Genomic DNA, 22,557 nt, shown 5'->3' with positions numbered 1-22,557 from the left:
GTGACGGTAAGCGAGACGATACGTAGAATACTCATGCCAAGCCTGGTGCTGAGTCCTGGATGAGAACTATTTTCAGCTGTGACACAGGTGAGCCACAGAGAGAGGACTCAGGGGAGACACAGAGCCCCCAGTGCCACGGCGTTCTTGCACCTCTCTGGGAGTTTCACCTCCCATAGTGCCAATATACATTTCCACACTAACGGTTCCTTACAAGAGCTCATGGGAGACCTGAGTCATTAAAACGAGTCATCTGAGCTACTGAGATACACCCTTATCGACAGTGCTTAATTTGACCTGGTCATTTTCCCTCCCTGGACAGGGCGACATAGCGTCCTATATTTAAGCACACGGATGAACATCTCTTGCATCCTGAGTCCCCTTTATCGGTCAACATTATGTTCTCCAGAAGGGGCTACAAGGCACTATCACAGACACAGAGAACAGCCTTTTCTCCACCAGCCTCAACCCTCTCCTGCCTTGGTGTCTATCTCCAGCTCCGTCTTGAGTTGTTCCAGGATGAGGATAAAAGAGAAGAAATGTATTTTGTTTCTTTCCAAAAAGGTTTTAAAAGGACCAGAAAAATGTAAAAGCCCTGTTAGAAAAACACAAAAACTCACAGTATGCGGCAACGATGCCTTTTCAGCAAGGACGGCTAAGCACGTTTGTTTGCAGAGTAAAGAGATTCCTGGCTCACAAATCCAGACCTGGCCTCTGCGCCAAGGTTTCGCTCTCAGAGGAGAACCGCGGATGTCCTCCTCTGGAGCTGGAAATTCCCAGATGGCCGCCCAGCCTGCAGGGGAACTAAGGCTGCAGGGCGGGCTCTCGGCCTCTTACCTGGGCCTTTAACCATAGAAACTTGCTGGCAGGCAGCTCCAGGGCTACCTTGAGAATGTGGTGCTGCAGAAGCGGGGGTACCTCCTCTCGCAGGCCCTCCTCTGAGATGACCCCTGCGGGCAGACAAGAGGAAAACAGACGAGAAGTCAGGGGGAGGGGGACGCCTCGCTGCTGATGCCCCAGCCACGAGGATCCGACGAGGAACTGTTGGTGGAAACAGGAGGAAGGCCGTGCGGCTCAGCCCACCCTGCGCCCACTCTCCTGTCCACACGCCTCAGATCGCCCTGACCTGTGGTCACCCCAAACCTTTCACTCAAGAGCTGGGATGCCGCTGGGCCCAGGAAGCCCTTCCCTGTGCTCGGCCACACTGACCACCCGACAACCGGAAGCCCCCGGCACATGGTCCTCCATACAGTCTCCTGTCGGTGCGAGCCCTGGTGGGGGACACAGGGCTTGCTCCCGGGACGGCCAGAGTCTTATGCACAGCCTGTGGCCACCAGTACCCGAGGCGGGGTCCTCAGCCCCTGGCCTTATTTCTGGGTTAACCATTTACTTGGGAAGGATGCGGTGAGTAAACATTCAGTGGCCACATTCTAGCAAATCTCGTTTTCTCACGGCAAGAGAACTTTCTGCCTTTGAACCATCAAAAACTTAACTGTAGCTTTTTGAACAGGACTATCTCAACAGCTTAGATAAATTCCGTGACTGATTATTTCCGCAAGCCTTCCTCTGTCGGCCCAGTTATGAAGTCAATTTTAGTAGACAAATTTTTCCATCAAGGAAACGTGGCCGGACAAGCATGATGTTACTTCTATAAGATGTGGTTGGAACCTGAGTCAAATCTGAGTAACTATGTTAAAAGTGTGTGTGTATGAACGGGACCTCCTCAGGGGCTCTCATTTCTGCACCCCTTTTCCTTTGAAAAGATGATTTAGAATCAATGCCACATAATCTCATCTATGCGGCTTCCCAGTGGTAAAGAAGAATCTCATCTATTTGGCACTAGTGGTGAAGAACCCACTTGCCGATGCAGGAGACATAAGAGACATAGGTTCAGTCCCTGGGTGGGGAAGATCCCCTGGAGGAGGCCATGGTAACCCACTCCAGTGTTCCCGCCTGGAGAATCCTATGGACTGAGGAGCCTGGCAGGCTACAACTCATGGGGTTGCAAAGAGTCGGACACAACTGACGCGACTTAGCACGCAATCTCATCTGCAGATCACCCCTGGCAGACAACTCAGCCTAGCTGGCTTCTCCCTTCTCTCTCCCGGTGCTGTTCAGTGTTCGTCTGATATTTCTGTAAAGAAGACCGGCGCTGATCCAGAAGAAAACAACCAAGCCAGTGGATCACACAAGCTGGCCAAACCGCCCACCAGCCTTCCCGGTCCTGTGCCCTGGGGACCCAGTTTATCTGCGGCCCCTTCAGCGCCACGGGCAGGCCCGGCAGAGGGGCACCTGCCATCACTCAGGACGCACCTTTCAGGAGCTTGCTGAAGTCAAAGTTGTACTGCATGACCACGTGTGGGACCACCTTCTGGTAGAGGCAGATGACCTGGAGCAGCACGGCTTTCAGAAGAATGGTTTCTGCATCATCTGAATCAGAATTGAACAGTGTGAATCAGGAAACACCCTGGTTCTCTGTCCTCAATCAGTAAGCAATCCTATCACGGTCAATTGCACGTGGAACACCGAGGCTGCAGACAGATGCCCGCGGAGCGAGATTTAGGGAGTCAACGTGGTAAAGAAGTCAAGACTGCTCAAACAGGCTGGCTCTAAACCCCCACTTCACTGATGTGACCCTGGGCAGGGTAAAGCTACTTGGGCTCTGTGCTTCAGGGGCCTCATCTGAACGAGGGGGACACACAGCAGGGCCTAACCCCCACAGAGCCGAGAGAAGGATTAAACAGGACAGAGATATAAGACACAAAGCACCATGCCTCGCCAATGCCAAGGTCTGAGGCAACGCGTTTTACTACCCGGGGGTAATGTTCTACCTGCAGAACAAGAGTGTCCTGCGCCTGCCGCCACCCTCCACCCACCGAAGGCCAGAGCACACAGCATCCATCACGCAAGGGTGGAGAGAGATGTGCGTGGTGCTTGTATAAGGCTTGGGCACATTTCTAGCAGATGTTAAAACTCAAAAGTACGATGCCAGGCTCCTCCTCCTCACTAAGCCAAAAAGGACACAGGCTCCTTTCAGAGTCAGAGAGGGCTTCACAAGCTCCCCGGGAGAGGAGGCTCCCGGGCTGCCTGGGCCAGGAGTGTCTGCAAACAGCCCTCACCGCTCTCGGGAGCCACGCAGGGAGCAGCAGCCCTGCTGGCCTTTTTCTTTCCTTTCTCGTCCTCCTGTTCTGCATCCTGCTTTCTAAGAGACTGCCAGACCCAGATGATGGCATTCAGGTCTGGTAAAATCTGAAAGGAAACAAACAAACAAAAAACCAGTCACATTGAGAGGAAGAGAAACGAACTGATCCCACTGATGATGAGATGCAAAGAACAGGGGAGACGGGCCAGCACGTGCGAGTGTGCAAGGGAGAGACCCTGGCCTCTGGGAGCTCTGTTTTGGGGTATAAGTCCCGGAACGGAGCCCGGTAAGGAGCTGGCGAACACACAAGTACATGCTCAGTCGCTCGCTTTGTCGCTGACTCTTTGCAACCCCATGGACTGTCGCCCGCCAGGCCCCTCCATCCGTCGGATGAAGACACAAGCACTGATCATGAAAAGACACCCCTGAAGACTCGCTCACCAGAGCCAGACGCTAGGGACGAAGCAACCCGCCCTGAGGACCGGCTGGGGCACCCTGCCCAGCAAGCCCGTGGATGGCTCTTCTGGGCGGCCAGCCAGGCCACAGATGCCCAGACTCCCTGCTCGTCAGACCAAGCCTGGGGAGGAGGGAGCAGGCTGCCTCTCGCTGCGGCCCCAGCCCGGCCAGTGCGCAGCAGCAGGGAGGGGAGCGAAGTGGTGCAACGGTCCCTAAGGAGGCCAGAGGTCCCAAGAGCGCCCCCCACCACCTGCCTTCACCTCTGGGTCCTCTACCCCCACCCTCTGCGCCCCCAAGCTCGTCTCTCCCCGCTGCTGCGCGGCCTGTAAGGAGAGGCCACACCTGGCTCCGGGCCTACCTTGCTCAGAGCTTCTCTGAAGAGCTGCACGAAGTCTTCCATCATGGCAGCCGTGTAGACGCCCGACTCCTGCCAGGCCTCTTTATTCAGGCAGTGCTCGATGGTCTTCAAGGCTCTCTTCAAAATGATGGCGACAAGGGATAAAGCTGTGTGTTTCACGGATACGCTGTCCAACTGGGAAAAAAACAAAGAATTGAGTCCACAAACGTCTTTGGATGGCCCTGGTGGACCCAGGGCATGCTGGCCTTTCCTGGGGGCCTGATGGCCTCCGCCCGCTTGCACTCCTGTAGACCTGACCTCAGCTGATGCTGGGAGGCTGGTTACTAAAGGGGAGGAGTCTGATGGTTATTCCTGATTTTTAGTCCACTGTCTGTTTTTGACAAGTCTTCTCTGACAACTGCCAGGCTCACAAGGATAATCCGCGTCAGTGCAGCCGAGGCCCCACCAGGACCCGACCAGCCCCTGAAGAAGCACTTCTCGTCAGCTGCAGAGATGATAAGCAAAGGTACCAGGCACTTGGGTCTGAAGAGCCACCTCTAAGCTCACCGCAGCCCCCACCACAGGCCTCCCACACCCGGACTCTCTACTTGGATTCGGATGACAGCCAGGAGACCTTCAACACTCTCACTTGCCACAGAGACTGAGTAAGGTTCAAGAGCCTGTGCTATCAGCACCAAGGGGGAAGTGAGGCCCCTGGTGACGGCGGTATGCCCCAGGCCAGCAGGAGCGAGGACATCTCCTGGGCACCGGGGAGACACGTTCCATCACAGGCCCAGACCAGCCCACTGCCATCAGCCCCAGGGGACTCCTAAGGACAGAGAAGCCCAGGGAACACTGGGTAGGATACTGTAGCTTAAGAGTCAAGTAGAATTAGCAAGGTTTTCTGATGGACCTGCAGTCTAATAACACCCCAGGCCCCCAGCATTCCAATCAGCTGGTGTCTCATTTCATATGGACGTGGTACTCTCAAGAAGGGCTGTGTTAAATGCCCTGAACCAATAACCACCCCCACCCTGTCATCATTTCAAAGGCAGGACCAAAATGAGTGCTCAACGTGTGTATCCGCTGGCTTGGAACACGAAGCTTGGCCAACAGCCTGAGGCCTTATCTCCGAACAGCCTTCTAATTTCCCGTTTGTAAAATGAGCTCACTCTTTTCTTTCTGGTTCTAAAATCTACGCTATTAAAATTTTATAGATAAAACTGTAATGAATAGAAGGAAAATGTCATTCGACAACCCACACACACACACTCCTAACGCCACCCCCGAGACACACCTGTCACTGGTGTCACTCACGTGAACACAGGTACAGCTGGGAAAGGGCCACGGACGGGAAGACAGAGCCTCAGCTTCCCCTTAGCTGGCCCTGGGCCTGCACAGGAGGACGGTGGCCTCGGAAAGAGAGGAGGATGTGTCCTCCACCCCAGCCCGAGGCCGCCTCATGCAGGGCATAAACACCCCCGGGGCACAACTCCTCTGTCCTGGGAGAGAGACAGCCTTTGACATCCCAGGCCGCTGGGGAAAGACCGGGGTTGGCTCAAAGCGGAGAGGAAATGCGGCCAGCCATCACCTCCCACCCACAAGAGGCAGCGTCAGACATTCCCCTCTCAACTGGACTTTCTTGCAAGTCTCTTGGGATAAACTGTTTTGTGTCTCACAAAACAGATGGGCAAGCTAGCTGGGTCCTAACTCTGGTTCTGGGATTTGGCCACCAGAGCAAACAAGCCATCCTGCTAGGTCCCACCCAGGCCCCTTCTGTCTACTCCACACACCCCACCGCTCTCTCTTAGCACCATCCCTGGATGGGAGCAAGAAAAACTTTCATCCCACAGTACAATCCGAGGAGTTGGGGCCACTTTATGGCAAATGCCTGTGGACACTGGGTCCAAACCACGCTCTGTGACCCACCGTGGCGGATCCTGGTCTTCTGTGCTCACACCCCAACCAGCCTGCCTGAAACACAGGGACTCCACCCGCCCTGAGGAAGCCCCAAGCCCTGCACCGCTCTGAACACCTGGCCTCTGCCAGGTGGGTCTTGAGGTAACAGGCAGGCAACTGGCAGGACCCAGAACCCATGTGTGCGTGCTAATTTGCTTCAGTCGTGTCTGACTCTGTGCGACCCTATGGACCATACCCAGCCAGGCTCCTCTGTCCTTGGGGATTCTTCAGGCATGATACTGGAGTGGGTTGCCACGCCCTCCTCCAGAGGATCTTCTCGACCCAGGGATTGAACCCGCATCTACTCATGGTATCCTGCATTAGCAGGCAGGCTCTTTACCACCAGCTACCTGGGAAGCCCAGGATCCATGTGCTAACAACTCACGGCAGGTTTGGCTCAGGCCATGATGCTACAGTGAACAAGGCATGGGCCCCTCACAATGTGGCTTCTGCTGAGCCTTGGATCTTTATGATAGACGATGACACAGAATCTGAGGATCAAGTTTCTCCATGAACATGTCCTCCCCAAACTCCTGAAACAGCTGGGCCTCAAAGTCAGTGTTCCCCAGGAAAGTTAGCACTATTCGTTTAAAGCTCAGAAGAAAGGACTTGCCAGGCAAATGTCAGGCCCACTCTGTCCAAAGATCCTCAAGTAATGAGACTTCAATGCGTGACACTGGGCTGCAGCTGAGCACACGTACCCTCCTATGATTCCAGCCCCTGCTCCCCCCGCCCCCTATCGACAAAGGCCCAGAGCCACACAGGATCCTGCAGCCCGCTCAGTGCTGGAGAAAGGCAGGTATGTGCCTTGGGCCCCAGGGCCCCGTCCCCAGGCGAGGGGACACATGGAAAACCTCGGAAGCGCTGACAAAAGACGACCCAATACACATAGGCCAGTATTCTCAGCGGAGTGGCCGGCATGGCCAAGGGGGTGAGCGGGAGGGTCTGGAGGCAGGGTCCCCACTCACGTTCAGCGCCTGCGTGAACATGATCTTGTTGCACACCAGAGGCGCGGTGGTCACCATCACCATGGCCAGGAGCCGAGGCAGCGGAATGAACTCTCGGGTCTGAAACGCCCGGGAGATGTCCGGCTGGGCAGCGTAGATCTGAGAAAGGGACACAGAGAAGTTAACTTCCAAACCTGAGTCTAACGGGAGGCGCCCAAGAGTGAAGCCGCTCCGGGGAAACAATGAGAGTAACGGAGGCCCAAGGCTCGCCACAAGGCACAGGGTCTGGAATGTCGACCCCCAGTTCCACTGGTTGGAGACCAGGCAGGTGGTAAGACTACTGCTGGGGCAATGACCGTCAAAGCAGAGACTGACTGGTGGTCTGGGGAGCCTGTTAAAACCTCTGATGGCAAACAAGTCACAACGGGATGACTTACTCCCCAGTTACGGCACCTGGCAAATTATGCCGGCTTTTTAGCACTTCATGACAACCCTTCGTGGTAGGGTTATTTTATACCAAGATAAAACACATTTACAGATGACAACACTGGACCTCAATGAGGGGAGCTTCCCTCGGACTGCAAGGCTAGAAGGCAGACTCTAGCCTTGAGACTAGGGAGTCCTAGAGACGGCAAGACTACCATCCAATCTGCAGCGGCCATGCACCTGCCCCTCCCAATCCCACTCCAGAGTGCGGCCAGGGCAGCTCCCAACAGGGGTGGTGGCCACGGTGATACCATCACCAAGTAGGGGGCAGAGTACCTCCTTCTTGCCCCCAATACACAGGCGGACCGCACACACAGGTGCTCAAGGAAAATGATGGACTAAGTTTGTTTTGCAGATAACCCGTTGCCCAAGTCAAGGCACAAAAAAATAATTCCAGGTGTGTTATCACTGCGTGCCCAGTCACTCAGTCGTGTCCAACTCTGCATAAACTATAGCCCGCCAGGCTCCTCTTTCCATGGGATTCTCCAGGCAAGAATACTGGAGTGGGTTGCCATTTCCTTCTCCAGGGGATCTTCCCAACCCGGGGATCAAACCTGAGTTTCCTGGGTCTCCTGCATTGGCAGGTGGGTTCTCTACCCACTGAGCCACCTGGGAGGCCCCCTGTTACCATGAGGCAGACCATTAGGCTGAGAGGAGGGGCGATGGTGAATGGAAGGACTTGTAGCAGGTACTCCCACTGGTAAACGAGGGGCGGCTGACACCCACGATCAGATGGTAATTCATTCATATCCACAAGACAGACCACCAAGACACAGCTTATTTCAAGTGGTTCTAAGAACTTGAAATGGCAATCTTTAAATAGCCTTGCTCCCTGGCTTGCATTTCACGGTCAGGCATTTTGCTAATTCTAGCCCAGCTGTGGCTAAACTCATCAAGATCACATTCGAAGTGAAATCTGGATGAAGAAAATAAAATTGGCTTAACAGATTTAGAAGCATAAACCTCAAAATGCAGCTCAGTGAAAAGTAAAATGTCCTTAGAAGAAAAAGACACTGAATTAACATCATCTAGGACTGATGCTAAAGCTTAAAGCTCCAATACTTTGGCTACCTGATGCGAAGAGCCAACTCACTGGAAAAGACCCTGACGCTGGGAAAGACTCAGGGCAAGAGGAGAAGGGGGCGAGAGAGGATGAGATGGCTGCATGGCATCACGGACTCAACAGACATGAGCTTGAGCAAACTTGGGGAGATAGTGAAGGACAGCGAAGCCAGGCAGGCTGCAGTCCATGGGGTCGCAGAATCAGCCACAACTGAGCGACTGAAAAACAACAAAAATATACCGGGAGAATAGCTGAAAGAAGTTTCTCATCCTGCAGTTTATCAGGATGTCACCCCACCTTCCATCCTCACCACCCCAACTTCCCACACTTCACCCACGACCCCACGAGGCAGACTTCAAAATGCAGTGGTCGTCACCTTGTTTAGCAGTCTGATGTTATTTGACCAAGTGGACTTCAGCCTCGGGAGAAAGGAAAACGTCACCTCCTTGAAGTATTTGTTCAGTAGGTCCGGGCACACTTTCAGAATGTTCACCACCAGTTCAGCGACCAGCTCATCATCCGCTGCGGTTTTCAAACCCAGCAGGAAGTGCAGGAGAGTCAGGTTTCCTCCTCTGTCACAGAAAGACAGAAGAGAGAGGGGTGAGCGGGGGGTTTTCACAACACACCGAGCTCTCAGGATGATGGGACAGGTCCTTGGAACCCGCGAGTAAACACAGCGTTTTACGTTGTGATGCAACGATGGGCAAATTTCCCTTCTGGTCAGTTTCCCTCAGAGCACAGAGTGAGATGTTCTCATGGTCTGTGGGGTTCCTGCTCTCCACCAAAGGGCCTGAACTTCACTCCTCTACTTCTTCAGCCTGCGGGACTTCCCCTACCAGGGATCAAATCCACGCCCCCTGTGTTGGAAGCAGAGTCTTAACCACTGGACCACCAGGGACGTCTCACTCCCCTACTTTTGAACAGCTAAAAAAAGTATCTCCTTTGTCTTATTTCCCACCTCTCCTTCCCTCCCTCAAGTTCAGCTGACTTTCAGAGAAAAGGAAGAAATCCTTTCTCTCTAAACCCACAGCATAAAAGCAATTTTAAAATTTCCTTTTGAGAGTTTACTGACCTCTTTCCTCCAACTACGGGCATTCCTAATAGCTCGGATGGTAAAGAATCCACCTGCAGTGCAGGAGACCTCAGTTCAATTCCTGGGTCAGGAAGATCCCCTGGAGAAGGGAAAGTCTACCCACTCCAGGATTCTGGCCTGGAGAATTCCATGGACTGGATAGTCCATGGGGTCACAAAGAGTGGGCCACCACTGAGCGACTTTCTCTTTCACTTCCTCCAACTACACATGAAAAAGCACATATATGAAGACGTATGCGCACATTAAGGAAAAAACACAGAGGCATACATTTTCCTTTAAAAAGATTACACTGGGTCTCCCTGGTGGTTCAGTGGCAAAGAATCCATCTGCCAAAGCAGGGGACATGGGTTCGATCCCTGGTCTGGGAAGTCCCCACATGCCATGGTGCAACTCAGCCTGTGTACCCAAACTGCTGAGCCTGCGCGCCCTGGCGCCCGTGCTCCGCCGAGGAGAAGCCGCTGGGACACCAAACCCTCGCACCGCAACTAGAGAAAGCCTGTGTGCAGCAATAGGACCCGGCACAGCCAAACATACAACACACGTAAGGAAAACTATAAACAAAAATGCAAAGATGACACTTCCCCCATGAAGTGCTCGTGAAACGCCACAGTCCAGAGTGCCACAGAATTATTTCTAGAGCTTAGCCACGTGGCACAGAGTCCTTTACAGGTCTTCTGTTTCCCTGTTTCTAGCTTAGTTCAAATTCCTACACCTTCACTTAGCAGGCAAAAGAAGCTAGTGTGGGGCGGTGGCAATCTACTGTATGAAAACAGTTGAAACTTGTCTCAAAGTGGGCAGTTTTCAAAGATATAAGATGATAAAGACAGGAAAACTTACAGACTTAAAACCTACACAAACCTGGACACCTAGCTCAGGATCTAGGCAGTTAAGTGGGTTTTAATCCCCAGAAACATTTTTGTATCAAGCTTGTCCCTGGAAGTCATAATATCCAGGAAAAAACTCAAAATCGGCCTCACTGGCGTGTCATGTTGATGGCTTGTGGGACCATTGGTTTTGGAGCCCCTTAAAAACTCACCAAAACTAAGATGCAATATGATACTTTACAGATAATAAAGAATTTTCAAAATTTGAATTAGAGAGTAATTTTGATCAGAAAGCTATCTTTTAAAAAGCTTAACATTCTTAATAGGAAAATTTCATGAGCAAAACACACTTTGTGCTTCCAAATGCACAGAATGTTAAATTTGCAAAGCATGCCAAAAATATGGCACACACACACACCATTTTAATCAACGATGTAATAAAATGAACAACATTTACAGAATTTGCAGTGGGTGCCAGATACTGCTCTAAGCAGTTACCACACCCTCTCTGAGGTAGGTGTAATCGTATCTCTTTTTTATTTTTTAAACAGATGAGGCAATACTGGCAAAGAAGAGCAATAACCTGCTGAGGTCTCTGAGGCACTCCAGAAACTGTTCTCTGAACCTCCACAACAGGGCTCAGCAAACTCTGGCCTGCCACCTGCCTTTGCCAATAAAGCTTTATTGGAACATGGTTATACCCACTTGTTTATTCATGTTGTGGCTGCTTGGGTACCACAGTGGCCGACTGAGTGGCCGCAGTAGCAACAGCGTAATGCACTGAGCCTGACATACTTAACTACCTGGACCTTAAGAGAAAAAGTTGGCCAACCCTGGCCTATGCTAAAATGCCTCCCTATGTGCACTGTCCTAGACTCTGGGGATTCAAAACAGACTAGCCAGGACCTCTTTGGTCCAGTGGTTAAGAATTGACCTGTCAACGGAGGGGACGTGGGTTTGATCCCTGGTCCGGGAAGGTCCCACAGGCCGCGGGGCGACTGAGCCCATGCACCACGACTACTGAAGCTCTTGTGCTTAGGAGCCCAAGCTCCACAACAAGACCCCGCAACGAGAGGCCCACACCCCATAGCTAGAGGAAGCTGCCATGCAGCAACGAAGGCCCAGCACCGCCAGAAACGAGAGAAAAACGGACACAAAACAGACTAGCCTCTGTTCTCACCCCACAGCTAGAGGAAGCTGCCACGCAGCAACAAAGACCCAGCACCGCAAGAAATGAGAGAAAAATGGAAACAAAAACAGACTAGCCTCTGTTCTCACCGATTCTTGCCCATCGGATAATGAGCAAGCAAATATGCAAAGTGGTGGTAAGTCGCCATTAGAAGCAAGAGCCAGGCAAAAGGACAGTGAGAGTGGAAGGTCTGTCTTCGTGCAGAGTTGCCAGGGAAGGCCTCTCTGACATGGTGACATCTGCACGGAGGCCAGCAGGACACAAGGGAGCTTGACGACCACTGGGAAGCCAGGCATTTCAATTTTCTCAAAGCTTTCCATTAACACCCCACAAACAAAACCGCTTCCTCTCTCTAAGCACAAAATTTGCCTTTGGTCCATGGCTGAAAAATTTTACATAAACCACCGCTTATTTAAACAGACCCACGACCGCAAGTTGATTCAATATGTTCATGATGTTCATCTACCTTATGGGTCTCCTTCACAGGAAAAAGGCATTTTTCAACATGTTTATATTAGACTATAAAAGTCTGCTCTTACATTTCAGCAAGAAAACAAGTTTTCTCTCACTGATGACAGAAAAGCTACAATATCACCAAAACAAAGTTGAAAGATTTAGAAATGACGTGGCGAGTTAATGCATAATAACTACAGAATCTAACTAAGTTCAAAGGTACAAACAGGGAGAAAAATTCTCCCTAGGTTAGTCCCATTTTGAGGGAATCAGTCATTGCCTGACTGGTGGAAACCAAAGCAAACCAACTCTATTCTTATAATAAAATGTCAAGGAGATAAAACTAAGGGTCACTCATGATGACTAGAAAATCTGTCCAATATTTTTACTGTCAAACGGGAAAAAAGCAGATTGATGAACGCTATATCTAACAGTAGGGTATTTTGGTTTAAAAATTAACACAGATATGTGTTATAGGTTTAAAGAGAATGTCCAAAAGAACATAATAGAAACCATTAGCTGTGGACTTCATGCTTCCTTACCAATGAAATGCTATTGTAATGGTGCAATATGAAATAAAAGGCAAGAAGAAAACTCTGAAAGCCTGACTCACGAGCAGCCGGCTCTGGGGAGAGGGGGATTGTGTGGCCGTCAAGAGTGTGGGCTGGGAACCAAGACCTCCCAGGTTCCAACCTGAGCTCCGCCACTTACAGGGTGAGTGACCTGACCTCTGTGGGCCCCTTTCCCTCATCTGCAAAACTGGGGTAGCAATGGCAGCCACCAAGCACTGTGGGGAGGCCCCCAGGAGGGCCCCTAGTCTCTGGATTTATTCTCAGATTCATCTGATGTACTGTCCCCAAGTGGACACAGCACCCTCCTGGGTGAGACACCTCACACCTGTGTCTGAGTCCACTCCCCTGAGACTCTGCCCTGAGTGCCCACAACGAACAGGAACCGTCTGAGTCCTATTCCAAGTTCATCCCCAAAATGAGTCAGGCATCATCTGAAACGCTAGTTCTAACCCCTTACACTTCTATCACTTGACAGATCCCCACGGGAAGTCACGAATGTAACGGCCTCTGAGAACTCACACTCAGGGTGCACAGAGGCTCCAGCCTTACCTGCCGAAGGTACCGAGAGATGCATCGTAAAAATTGATCCCATGCTTGAGCGAACAGCACAGATCCATCAGGAAGTTATGAACAAGCTCCCGCACCATGGTCTTCCCTGCGTCTTCAGCAGAAGTCTATGAGAGTTTCAAAGACACTCAATGACCATCCAAGCTTCATAAGCCTTACTAACAACTACAGGGTAAAAACTGGACAACAGCACATGCCTCATATTAAAAGCAAATCAGAAAACACTTTAAATTAAACACCTGGTTGAGCTGTGATGCTAGAGAAGACTCTTGAGAGTCCCTTGTACAGCAAGGAGATCAAGCCAGTCAATCCTAAAGGAAATCAACCCTGAATATTCACTGGAAGGACTGATGTTCAAGCTCCAATACTTTAGCCACCTGATGCGAAGAACTGACTCACTGGAAAAGACCCTGATACTGGGAAAGACTGAAGGCAAAAGAAGGGGACGACAGAGGATGAGATTTGGTTGGATGGCATCACCAACTCAATGGACATGAATCTGAGCAAACTCCGGGAGATAGTGGAGGACAGAGGAACCTGGCGTGCTGTGGTCCATGAGGTCACAAAGAGTTGGACATGAGTTATCGACTGAACAACAGCAATAATTCAAAAACAAAACTGCACAAAAAAGAGAAATACCAATTAAAACCTAAAAGTGCTCTGATATGTGGAATCTGAACAAGATAAACAAATAAAACAATAATAATTTTTTTAAAAAACCTCACAGAGAGCAGATTGGTAGCTGTCAGGTACGGGGGTCAAGGGACTGGGGAGAATGGGTCAACTGTGGGTTTTTCTGTTTGTTGGTTTATTTTTCAGTTTAAATAAACTGAATTAAAATTTCCCTTTTTAAAGTTGAACAAACAGGGGGCTGCTGGGACCATAAGAAACTACAGATAACTTTCGAGATTTTCTGTCATCTCTGATTGTCTCCGAGCACTCTACAGTAGTTGTTAGTGCAGCCCCGTGAGCCTAGCTGGGCAGACAGGATCGCATCCTTTCGACGAAGGAGCAAACCGTGGGTGAGACGCTGAGGTCAGCACCGAGACAGGAAGTACAGAGCAGGTCAGTCTTGGGACCCCCAGTAGCAAAGATTCTCTGTTTACAGCACATGCTTTATTTTTTCTAAGCTTGTTCTTGCTTTTGCATTGTGATACTGTGGCAGAAGATGGAAGTGTTTGGTTGTTGCCCCATTCCTGGCACAGAGCTCCTAAAACCCTTGCAGTTTTCTGAGTGATGGGGGCAAGTGGAACGTCTCACATGGAGATCCTGAATCCCTTAGAATCTCCTAGGTGACAGGAACATCTTTCATTCTAAAAAGGCAAATCTTAACAGGCCCCAGGAGAGGTTCAGGATGGGGTCTGGACACCAGACTACCAGTAACGAGAGCATCGATTAATGCCCCGATTCTCTGTGTCCTCACCTATGCAATAGAACCGTTAGGGACTGCCCTGGTGGTCCTGTGGTCAGGACTCTGCGCTTTCGCTGCCAGGTTGCAGGTTCAATCCCTGGTCAGGGAATTAAGACCCCATAAGCCACACAGTGCAGCCAGAAAGCAAAAACAAAACTCTTGAGAGGGGCAAGTTTAAACCTGTATTTTCAAACAAGCTTATGAATGACTTAGTTTCTCTTGCTCTTTTGAATAAAATTCCACAATTGGGAGTGTTCTTATGAAGCCCCCGGGCTTCCTGGTTATGGAATGTACAAAATACGTGCAGGATAAGGACACAGGCAGGTCGTGAGATAAAGAGGGGCACAACAGTGGGCTCTTGAGAGGTTAACTATCACAGAGTTAACAGGAAGTCTGAGCCTTCACTACTCTGGCCAAGTCCATGTTCAGAAATGCCCTGAGAAAAATCAGAACAAGGAAAATTCAAAGTTACGGAGGCCTTAGGTCCTCAAGAGAGTGACTCTTCTTATCTAGCACTTGTTGCTTCCCAGGTGGCACTAGTGGTAAAGAACCCACCTGCCAACGCAGGAGAGGCAAGAGATGGGGGTTCGATTCCTGGGTCAGGAAGACCCCCTGGAGTAGGCAATAGCAACCGACTCCAGTATTCTTATCTGGGAAGTCCAGTGGGGAGAGGAGCCTGACGGGCTGCAGTCCACGGGGCCACGAAGAGGCGAACGTGAGTGAGCAAGTGAGCACACGCACAGAGCAAACTGTTCCCGTCAGCAGGCGAGGAAGTTGATGCTCCCTAGGTTCCAGGGTCCTAAAGCAGAGACAACAGGCCCTGCGACTCTGATGGCTGGAAAGATGTGAGAAGAACAGATGGGAGAGGAGAGGTAAGCAAGCGGGGAGAGAGCGGGAATCTACCCTCTAAGTCCACCACGCAAACACTGCAGGGAAGATGGAGACGCCCTGCAGCTCGTTAAAGAAAAAGACGAAAAAAGTTTAATATGATACCTCGGAGATTAGAAAAAATTTACTCTAATTAAAAGAGTCATGTTGTATCTAGGTAGATAATTAATATAACCACAGGCCAAAAGAAACAGATCAAACGGGGGGACTTATTTTTTAAGGCAGGTGTACGCATAGATCATGTTTTTGTGTGTGGATGCATGCTTAGTCGTGTCAGATTCTTTGTGATCCCAGGGACTGTAGCCTGTCAGGCTCCTCTTTCCATGGGATTTCCCAGGCAACTATACTGGAGTGGACGGCCATTTCCTCCTCTAGATCTTCCCAACCCAGGGATCAAACCCACGTCTCCTGAGTCTCCTGGATTGCAGGCAGATTCTATACCACTTGAGCCATCAAGATAATATGTATAGATGCTTCAGTATTCCAGCTCTGGGCATCTCATGCTAACAGTGATGCCAAGCAAACCCCAGAGACTGTACCTCGACGCTGTCCAGGCTCACGTCAACAATCCCCTTCCAGCTGTAGAGAGATGCTATGTGGTTCAGCACTTGTCCAGTGAAGAAACGCACCTTCTGGGTTTTTGTGATATTTTTATTGTGAACTACCTGAAAACAACAGAACAAATGGCTTGCAAGGAAGCTGATTTTTAAAACATGTTGGATTTTATCGTTATAAAAATAATACAGACTTGTGGCAGAACACTTGGCCAGAAAAAGAAAAAATGTAAAGAGGAAAACAAAATTCATCAATATTGTCACCTTCCTAGGACACCAACAGTTTACATTTTGGTTTATTTCCTTTCAGCCTCTGCCCCTCCCCACAACTCACGCAAAATATATACATGTGTATATGTTAAGTGTATTGGGTTTTTATTGGGGTATGGGTTTTTTTAACTCCTTTGAAATTATATATAGCTTTGTACCTGCTTTATTTATGTAGCATGAACTGTCTCCACATCATTAAAAATTCCTTTAGAACACTGTTTTGGAGGACTGATCATCATTCTATCCCAGAAGTGACGGTAACTCATGTACCCATTCCCCAGGTGGGTACAATCAGGCTGCTTCCACGAGCAGCAGCCTGCACTGCGTCCCAGGCTATGCACTTGGAATGGTGCACAAGTTCTCAGCTCCTCCCAACCTAGCCCCCAGCCCAGATCTCTGAGGGCTTATGAGTTATTTCAAATCCATTCCCTGGGTGATCCTGAGGCGACTCCCAAACCCCGCCTCCAGGTTGATACACATTTTCAAGACCTCTGACACACACTGCCAGACCTGCTGTCTTCCAGAGGGGCCATAACACTTCCTCTAGGGAAGCACCTGATTCTTTGCTGGCACTGAGTATCAGGTCTGAAAAGTCAAGGCCAACTTGGTAGGTGAAAAAAGCTGTAATCTCATGACTTGCTCTGCTTTGAATCCAGGAAAGTTTTCAACCTCAGTACTACTGACATGTGGGGACAAGTAACTGTTGTGAGAGGCTGCCTTCTGCACTACAGGCTGAGCAGCCTATAGTGGTTGCTCGACCTTGGTCTCTGCTCATCAGATGCCGGTCACATTTCTCCGGTTATGACAACCAAAACTTGCCAGACGGCCTGTGGGGGACAGAACTGTGCCCAAGTTGAGAAGCACTAAATGCTATGTGCTCACGAGCCCTTTTCATATGGGTTGCCAGCTCACAGCCTTTGGACAACTTTTTTTTATTTGGGGAGGGTCACAGAGTTTTTCTCATGGATCATGGAAGGGGCTTCTGTGTCAAAGACAGCGATCCTTTCAGCAAGTTTTCAGATTTCTGCAAGATGCTTATATAAGGCAGAATATGGAAGATGACACAAAATAACATTTTGTGTTATTACATAACACAACACAGCATGCTAGGTGTGTACATGAAGAAGGGCTGTCGTTTACAGCTTGCAAGTTGCCCCAGCGGCTTCCTGTGGAATGGGGTAGGGGGTGGGGGAAGCAGGTAGCAGTTTCTCTCCTCTTCTAAGAAATGGCAGCTGTCTCCTTCAGAATCGCTCACCACCACCAAGTTCTTGCTTAAGAAACAGTTTCCCATCCAACCCACACAACAACCCGCATCACCCATGAGGTCACAGCTCTGAAGTCCTGTCAAAAACACCGGAACAAACACGTGACAGGAATACTGATCACCAAACACGTACCTTTGTTTTCAGTGTGGACAACAAAATGTTGATGGTGGAGATCCTATCTTCCTTGATGCCTGAGCTAAAAATGCAAGGAATAAATTCTGAAAGTAAAAAGTTTCAAGGCGTTAGATTCAAAAATACTTTGAATGGGAACAGATGAGAGAGCATTACTTCTTAAAATTGTTCTTAAAATGGTACGGCAAACAAAGCCATTGACTTGCTCCCCCCTTTTTTTTCAGGTTTTGTCACAGCAGGAAAAACTATTTTTGTGACATAGGAAATAAATATCTAAAAGCAATACAATGAGTGAACCATTAAAGGTCAACAGTTCTTTGGTTCTATCTTCCCTTTCTTTTTTCACATTGCCTCCAGTAAAGTTAATACTAACAGTTTGAAAGAACATGTATGGTATGATTAGTTTTCCAAAGCTCCACTCTTCACTTAGACCAGCTCGGAGATGTATTTAAAATGACAGCTGTCATTTATTGACTGGCCGTAGAACTGGACTGATTTATTTGCTTTCTCTCCCCGAGGACTCAGCCTCCCACAGCTTGATGCTCAGTCATTACTGACGTACTGGCGACGCTGGTAAAATGCAACAAACCCATTACAATTTCTCTTGCTCTGTACATTCTTCATGAGCACATATGATTTCTTCAAAGGCAAATTCATTATTCTTAAAAAAAAAAAGTCAGAAAATACCAGATAAATCAACCATCGCACCACTACCCAAGAGTTCATACTGAGTAATGTCTGGGTTCCCAGTTGACTGCTAACCTTCTGGTATGTCCATATTCTGTTAAACTTTTAGTAAAATGGGGTCATATTTTACTAGTTTTATAACGGAGTTACACCCAATCCCATACCCTTAAAAGATCTGGGATCAGTAAGTATATTTCTATATCCCTTTTGATAGCTGCATTCCTCATGACCAGTGCTCAATTTGCTCAGTCCCTCGCTGGTGGGTAGTAAGGAGTCTGATTTTCAGCTAACAGACAAAGATGTCCCCTAACAAAACCTCTACTCAACTCCTTAATTATTCCCTTAGGATAAACGGCTGGATGTGGAATGGCTGGCCCAGCCCAGCTGCCCTGCTGAAACTTTAACAGAAGTGCATCCTTGCCCCTTTAGCAGTGTGGACAGATAACACCAAAACCAGTATCCTCCGCTTAATAAAAGCCAGACACTGAGAAGACGTGGGGCAAGATTCTGAAGAAATGCCCGGCCCTGGAGGCAGAGGGCATCCCATGCAGGCGGGCAACAAGCAGGACCAGGGCATGACACCACGGGAAGGAGGTGTGTCCTCCACGGGGCTGTGGTCTGGGTGGCCACCTGGCCCTGGGCTGCCCACCTCCAGGGACCCACACCCGCACCTGCTCGTGAGTGGTCTCAGCAGCCTGCCCTGGAGGGGACTCAGGTCTCCCGTGCTGGGGGACAGGGGGAAACGGTTGCAGGCCCCCATGCTCTTCTCCTCCCACGAGTCTCAGGGCCCCAGCTGAGATGGCAGCCACTCCTAACCCACAGACAGGGCTTGACCCCGGGGGTCTCACTGGACAACGACCCTCTCTGCGCTGCCATCCACGGTCTTGAGAAAAAAGCTGGTGGCCCTAATGGATGAAACCATGCCAAGCCTCGCTCTAGGGAGACTGGCACCAGCCAGAATTCTCTGAAGCTCAATTTCTGATATCCTGCTCACACTAGGCATTAAAAAAACCACAACTACTAAGAGAAGCTCAGTAGGGCTATGAATCTGCACCCTTTCTGGAGCTATAAAGCCTCCCTTGTTCGCGTGCTGCAGTCCATGGGGTTGCAAACAGTCGGACACAACTGAGAGACTGAACTGAACTGAAGTTTGCGTTTCTCCTCCATTAGGCTCACTCGGCACCCAGCTAGTGCAACAGGGACCGCTCTCTCTGCACTGACCAGCGGCTTTCAAGCCACGGTGACCAAAGTCTCTCTGCACACACCCTTCACTCCCACGTGCAAGGCAGCCACAGCGGCGGCTGACCTTTGTTAACCCGCTAAACGCTCAGAACAATCATGGGGAGACTGGGCCCCAAGACAACAAGGCCCTCCTACCTTTCAACTCCAGCACTTGCGTGATGGTGCTGTCATCACCAGCAATCAGAAAGGAAAGGGCAAACTGAATGTAGGCCAGCCGGACGTCATGTACTCCCTGGGGGCGAAGGAGATCGTGTCACACAGGTGTTCATATGCACGCGGCCACACACACACACAGAGACACACCCCTCCGAGGAAGCAGGAACACGAGGCTGCCCCCTCAATGTCCCGGTCAACCCCGTGTCACAGCGTTCTCCAGGCTGGTACTCTCAGATGGTCGACGTCTAGAACCACTGGTCATCCCTTTATGGAAACCAAGGGTTTTTCTTTTGCTCTTTCCCTCTCAAGCTGCTCCTCTTCTTTCAAGGCATCTCTAAATACCAAAGCATAGGTCTCCCCTTCCCCGCCTGTAGGACACACACATTTTTAGTTCAGGGACCGCTCTGGTATACAGCAGAAGATGCTCGGCCTGTCTACACACCATCCACTCTCACATCATGAGATAATAGGTCTCTGTTTTCGAAAATCCAGAGATGATGGAAAGGCTGGTGCTGCTTTTGATGAGACACCCACGAGGTGATGTCTGGTTTTTATCAGATATTAGACACTCACAGCAGACACACAGATGCAGCCACATCACACACGCAGCATGGCCTTCCCAGGACTGTAGTCCGCGCTATCCCGCGGGGGTGTCAGCTGGACCCAGGGCAGCATCCTCAACGAGGGCCCAAAGGCCATGACCGACAGCCAGCCCCTCAGGAGCGGCTGCGAGGGCCACTTCACCAGTCTCTCCTCGCAGCAGCTTGAAGGCAAACTTGTGTCTCACATACCTGTTTTACGCCCAAAGAATCCAGGGCACACGGTCACACAGGGCACGTGTCAGCTGGCCCTGCACGAGCACACGGGCTCAGAGCCTCCACTGCTCAACCCGGCAGCGTTTGCCGAGTTCAATTATTACAAACTAACTTTAAAGACAAGAGGTAAGTTAACATGCTGGAGAACCCCTGCCTTCAGTGCCTGAGGAGACCGAGGAGTCTTCACCTTCCAGCGAGTCCCATTCACTCAGTGGTGGCAGTAGTGATAGTGAAGGGGGTGAGGAGGGAGAGGAGGGTGAGGGTGGTGAGGAGGGTGAGGAGGTGAGGAGGGTGAGGGTGGTGAGCAGGTTGGGAGGTGAGGAGGGTGGGGGAGTGAGGGGGGAGAGGATGGTGAGGAGGGTGAGGGGGTGAGGAGAATGAGGGGGGTGAGGAGGGTGGGGGAGTGAGGGGGGTGGGGGAGTGAGGAGGGTGAGGGTGGTGAGCAGGTTGGGAGGTGAGGAGGGTGGGGGAGTGAGGGGGGAGAGGATGGTGAGGAGGGTGAGGGGGTGAGGAGAATGAGGGGGGTGAGGAGGTGAGGAGGGTGAGGGGGTGAGGGGGTGAGGAGGGTGGGGGAGTGAGGGGGGAGAGGATGGTGAGGAGGGTGAGGAGGGTGAGGAGGGAGGAGGGGGGTGCAGGAGCGTGAGGAGGGTGAGGAGGGTGAGGGGGTGAGGGGGTGAGGAGGGTGAGGGTGGTGAGGAGGGTGGGGGAGTGAGGAGGGTGGAGGGTGGTGAGGAGGGTGAGGAGGAGAGCAGGGTGAGGGTGGTGAGGAGGGTGAGGAGGTGAGGAGGGTGAGGGGGGTGGGGGAGTGAGGGTGGTGAGGAGGGTGAGGGTGGTGAGGAGGGTGAGGAGGAGAGGAGGGTGAGGGTGGTGAGGAGCGTGAGGAGGTGAGGAGGGTGAGGGGGTGAGGAGAATGAGGGGGGTGAGGAGGGTGAGGGGGTGAGGAGGGTGGGGGAGTGAGGGGGGAGAGGATGGTGAGGAGGGTGAAGGGGGTGAGGAGGGTGAGGGAGGTGAGGAAGGTGAGGGGGGGTAAGGAGGGTGAGGGGGATGAGGGGGATGAGGGGGGTGAGGAGGGGTGAGGAGGGTGGGGGAGTGAGGGGGGAGAGGATGGTGAGGAGGAGGGTGAGGGGGTGAGGAGAATGAGGGGGGTGAGGGAGGGTGAGGAGGGTGAGGAGGGTGAGGGAGGAGGGGTAGGGGGTGAGGAGGGTGAGGGGGGGAGGGGGTGGGGGGGGTGAGGAGGGTGGGGAAGTGACGGGGGTGAGGGAGGTGAGGAGGGTGAGGAGAGGGTGAAGGGGGTGAGGAGTGAGGAGGGTGAGGGTGGGTGAGGAGGGTGGCGGGAGTGAGGAGGTTGAGGGTGGTGGAGGGGGGGTGAGGGGGGTGAGGAGCGGTGAGGGAGGGTGGAGGGGCATGAGGAACGTGAGGGGGGTGAGGGGGGTGACGAGGGGGTGGGGGGTGAGGGAGGGTTGCAGGAGGTGAGGGAGGGTGAGGGGGTGTAGTGGGGTGAGGGAGTGAGGGGGTGAAGGGATGAGGCGGGGTGAGGAGGGTGGGAAGTGAGGGGAGGTGATGGATGTGTGGGAGGGTGGGAGGGTGAGGAGGTGAGGGGGGTGAGGGAGGGTGAGAGGGCGGTGAGGGGCGGTGAAGGGTAAGGGGGGTGAGGAGGGTGGGGAGTGAGGGGGTGAGGGAGGTGAGGAGGGTGAGGTAGTGCGTGAGGGGGTGAGGAGGGTGAGGGGGGTGAGGAGGGTGAAGGGGTAAGGGAGTGAGGGGGTGAGGGGTGAGGGTGGGTGAGGAGGGTGAGGAGAGTAAGGCTGGGTGAGGGGAGGTGGGAGGGTGAGGGGTGAGGGGGTGAGGAGGGTGGGGTGGTGAGAGAGGGTGAGGGCGGGTGAGGAGGGTGAGGGGGGTGAGGGGGGGTGAAGGGTTGAGGGGGGTGAGGAGGGTGGGAGGAGTGAGGGGAGGTGAGGGGGTGAGGAGGGGAGGTGAATCGGTGAGGGGGGCTGAGGAGGGTGAGGGGGGTGAGGAGGGTGAAGGAGGGTAAGGGGGGGGGGGTGAGGGGGTGAG

The 22,557-nt window shown here is 51.7% G+C and overlaps 1 protein-coding gene across 2 annotated transcripts in view; it reads right to left on the bottom strand.

Moving 5' to 3' along the window:
* Positions 1–22,557, bottom strand: part of URB1 (URB1 ribosome biogenesis 1 homolog (S. cerevisiae)) — a 76,985-nt gene that overhangs the window by 44,143 nt on the left and 10,285 nt on the right. For both annotated transcript variants that reach the window (XM_018047870.1, XM_018047918.1), the window contains exons 5-14: positions 19,670–19,766; positions 17,606–17,691; positions 15,924–16,049; positions 13,068–13,192; positions 8,764–8,959; positions 6,860–6,997; positions 3,954–4,127; positions 3,117–3,246; positions 2,311–2,427; positions 835–947 (exon numbers count right to left, since the gene is read on the bottom strand). In XM_018047870.1, coding sequence (XP_017903359.1) covers positions 835–947; positions 2,311–2,427; positions 3,117–3,246; positions 3,954–4,127; positions 6,860–6,997; positions 8,764–8,959; positions 13,068–13,192; positions 15,924–16,049; positions 17,606–17,691; positions 19,670–19,766 — 1,302 coding nt within the window. The remainder of the gene's footprint in view (positions 1–834; positions 948–2,310; positions 2,428–3,116; positions 3,247–3,953; positions 4,128–6,859; positions 6,998–8,763; positions 8,960–13,067; positions 13,193–15,923; positions 16,050–17,605; positions 17,692–19,669; positions 19,767–22,557) is intronic.

This window comes from Capra hircus, chromosome 1 (genome assembly GCF_001704415.2).
Source record: "Capra hircus breed San Clemente chromosome 1, ASM170441v1, whole genome shotgun sequence".
NCBI classification, from domain to species: domain Eukaryota; kingdom Metazoa; phylum Chordata; class Mammalia; order Artiodactyla; family Bovidae; genus Capra; species Capra hircus.
This window is presented reverse-complemented; position numbering and strand designations above follow the sequence as displayed.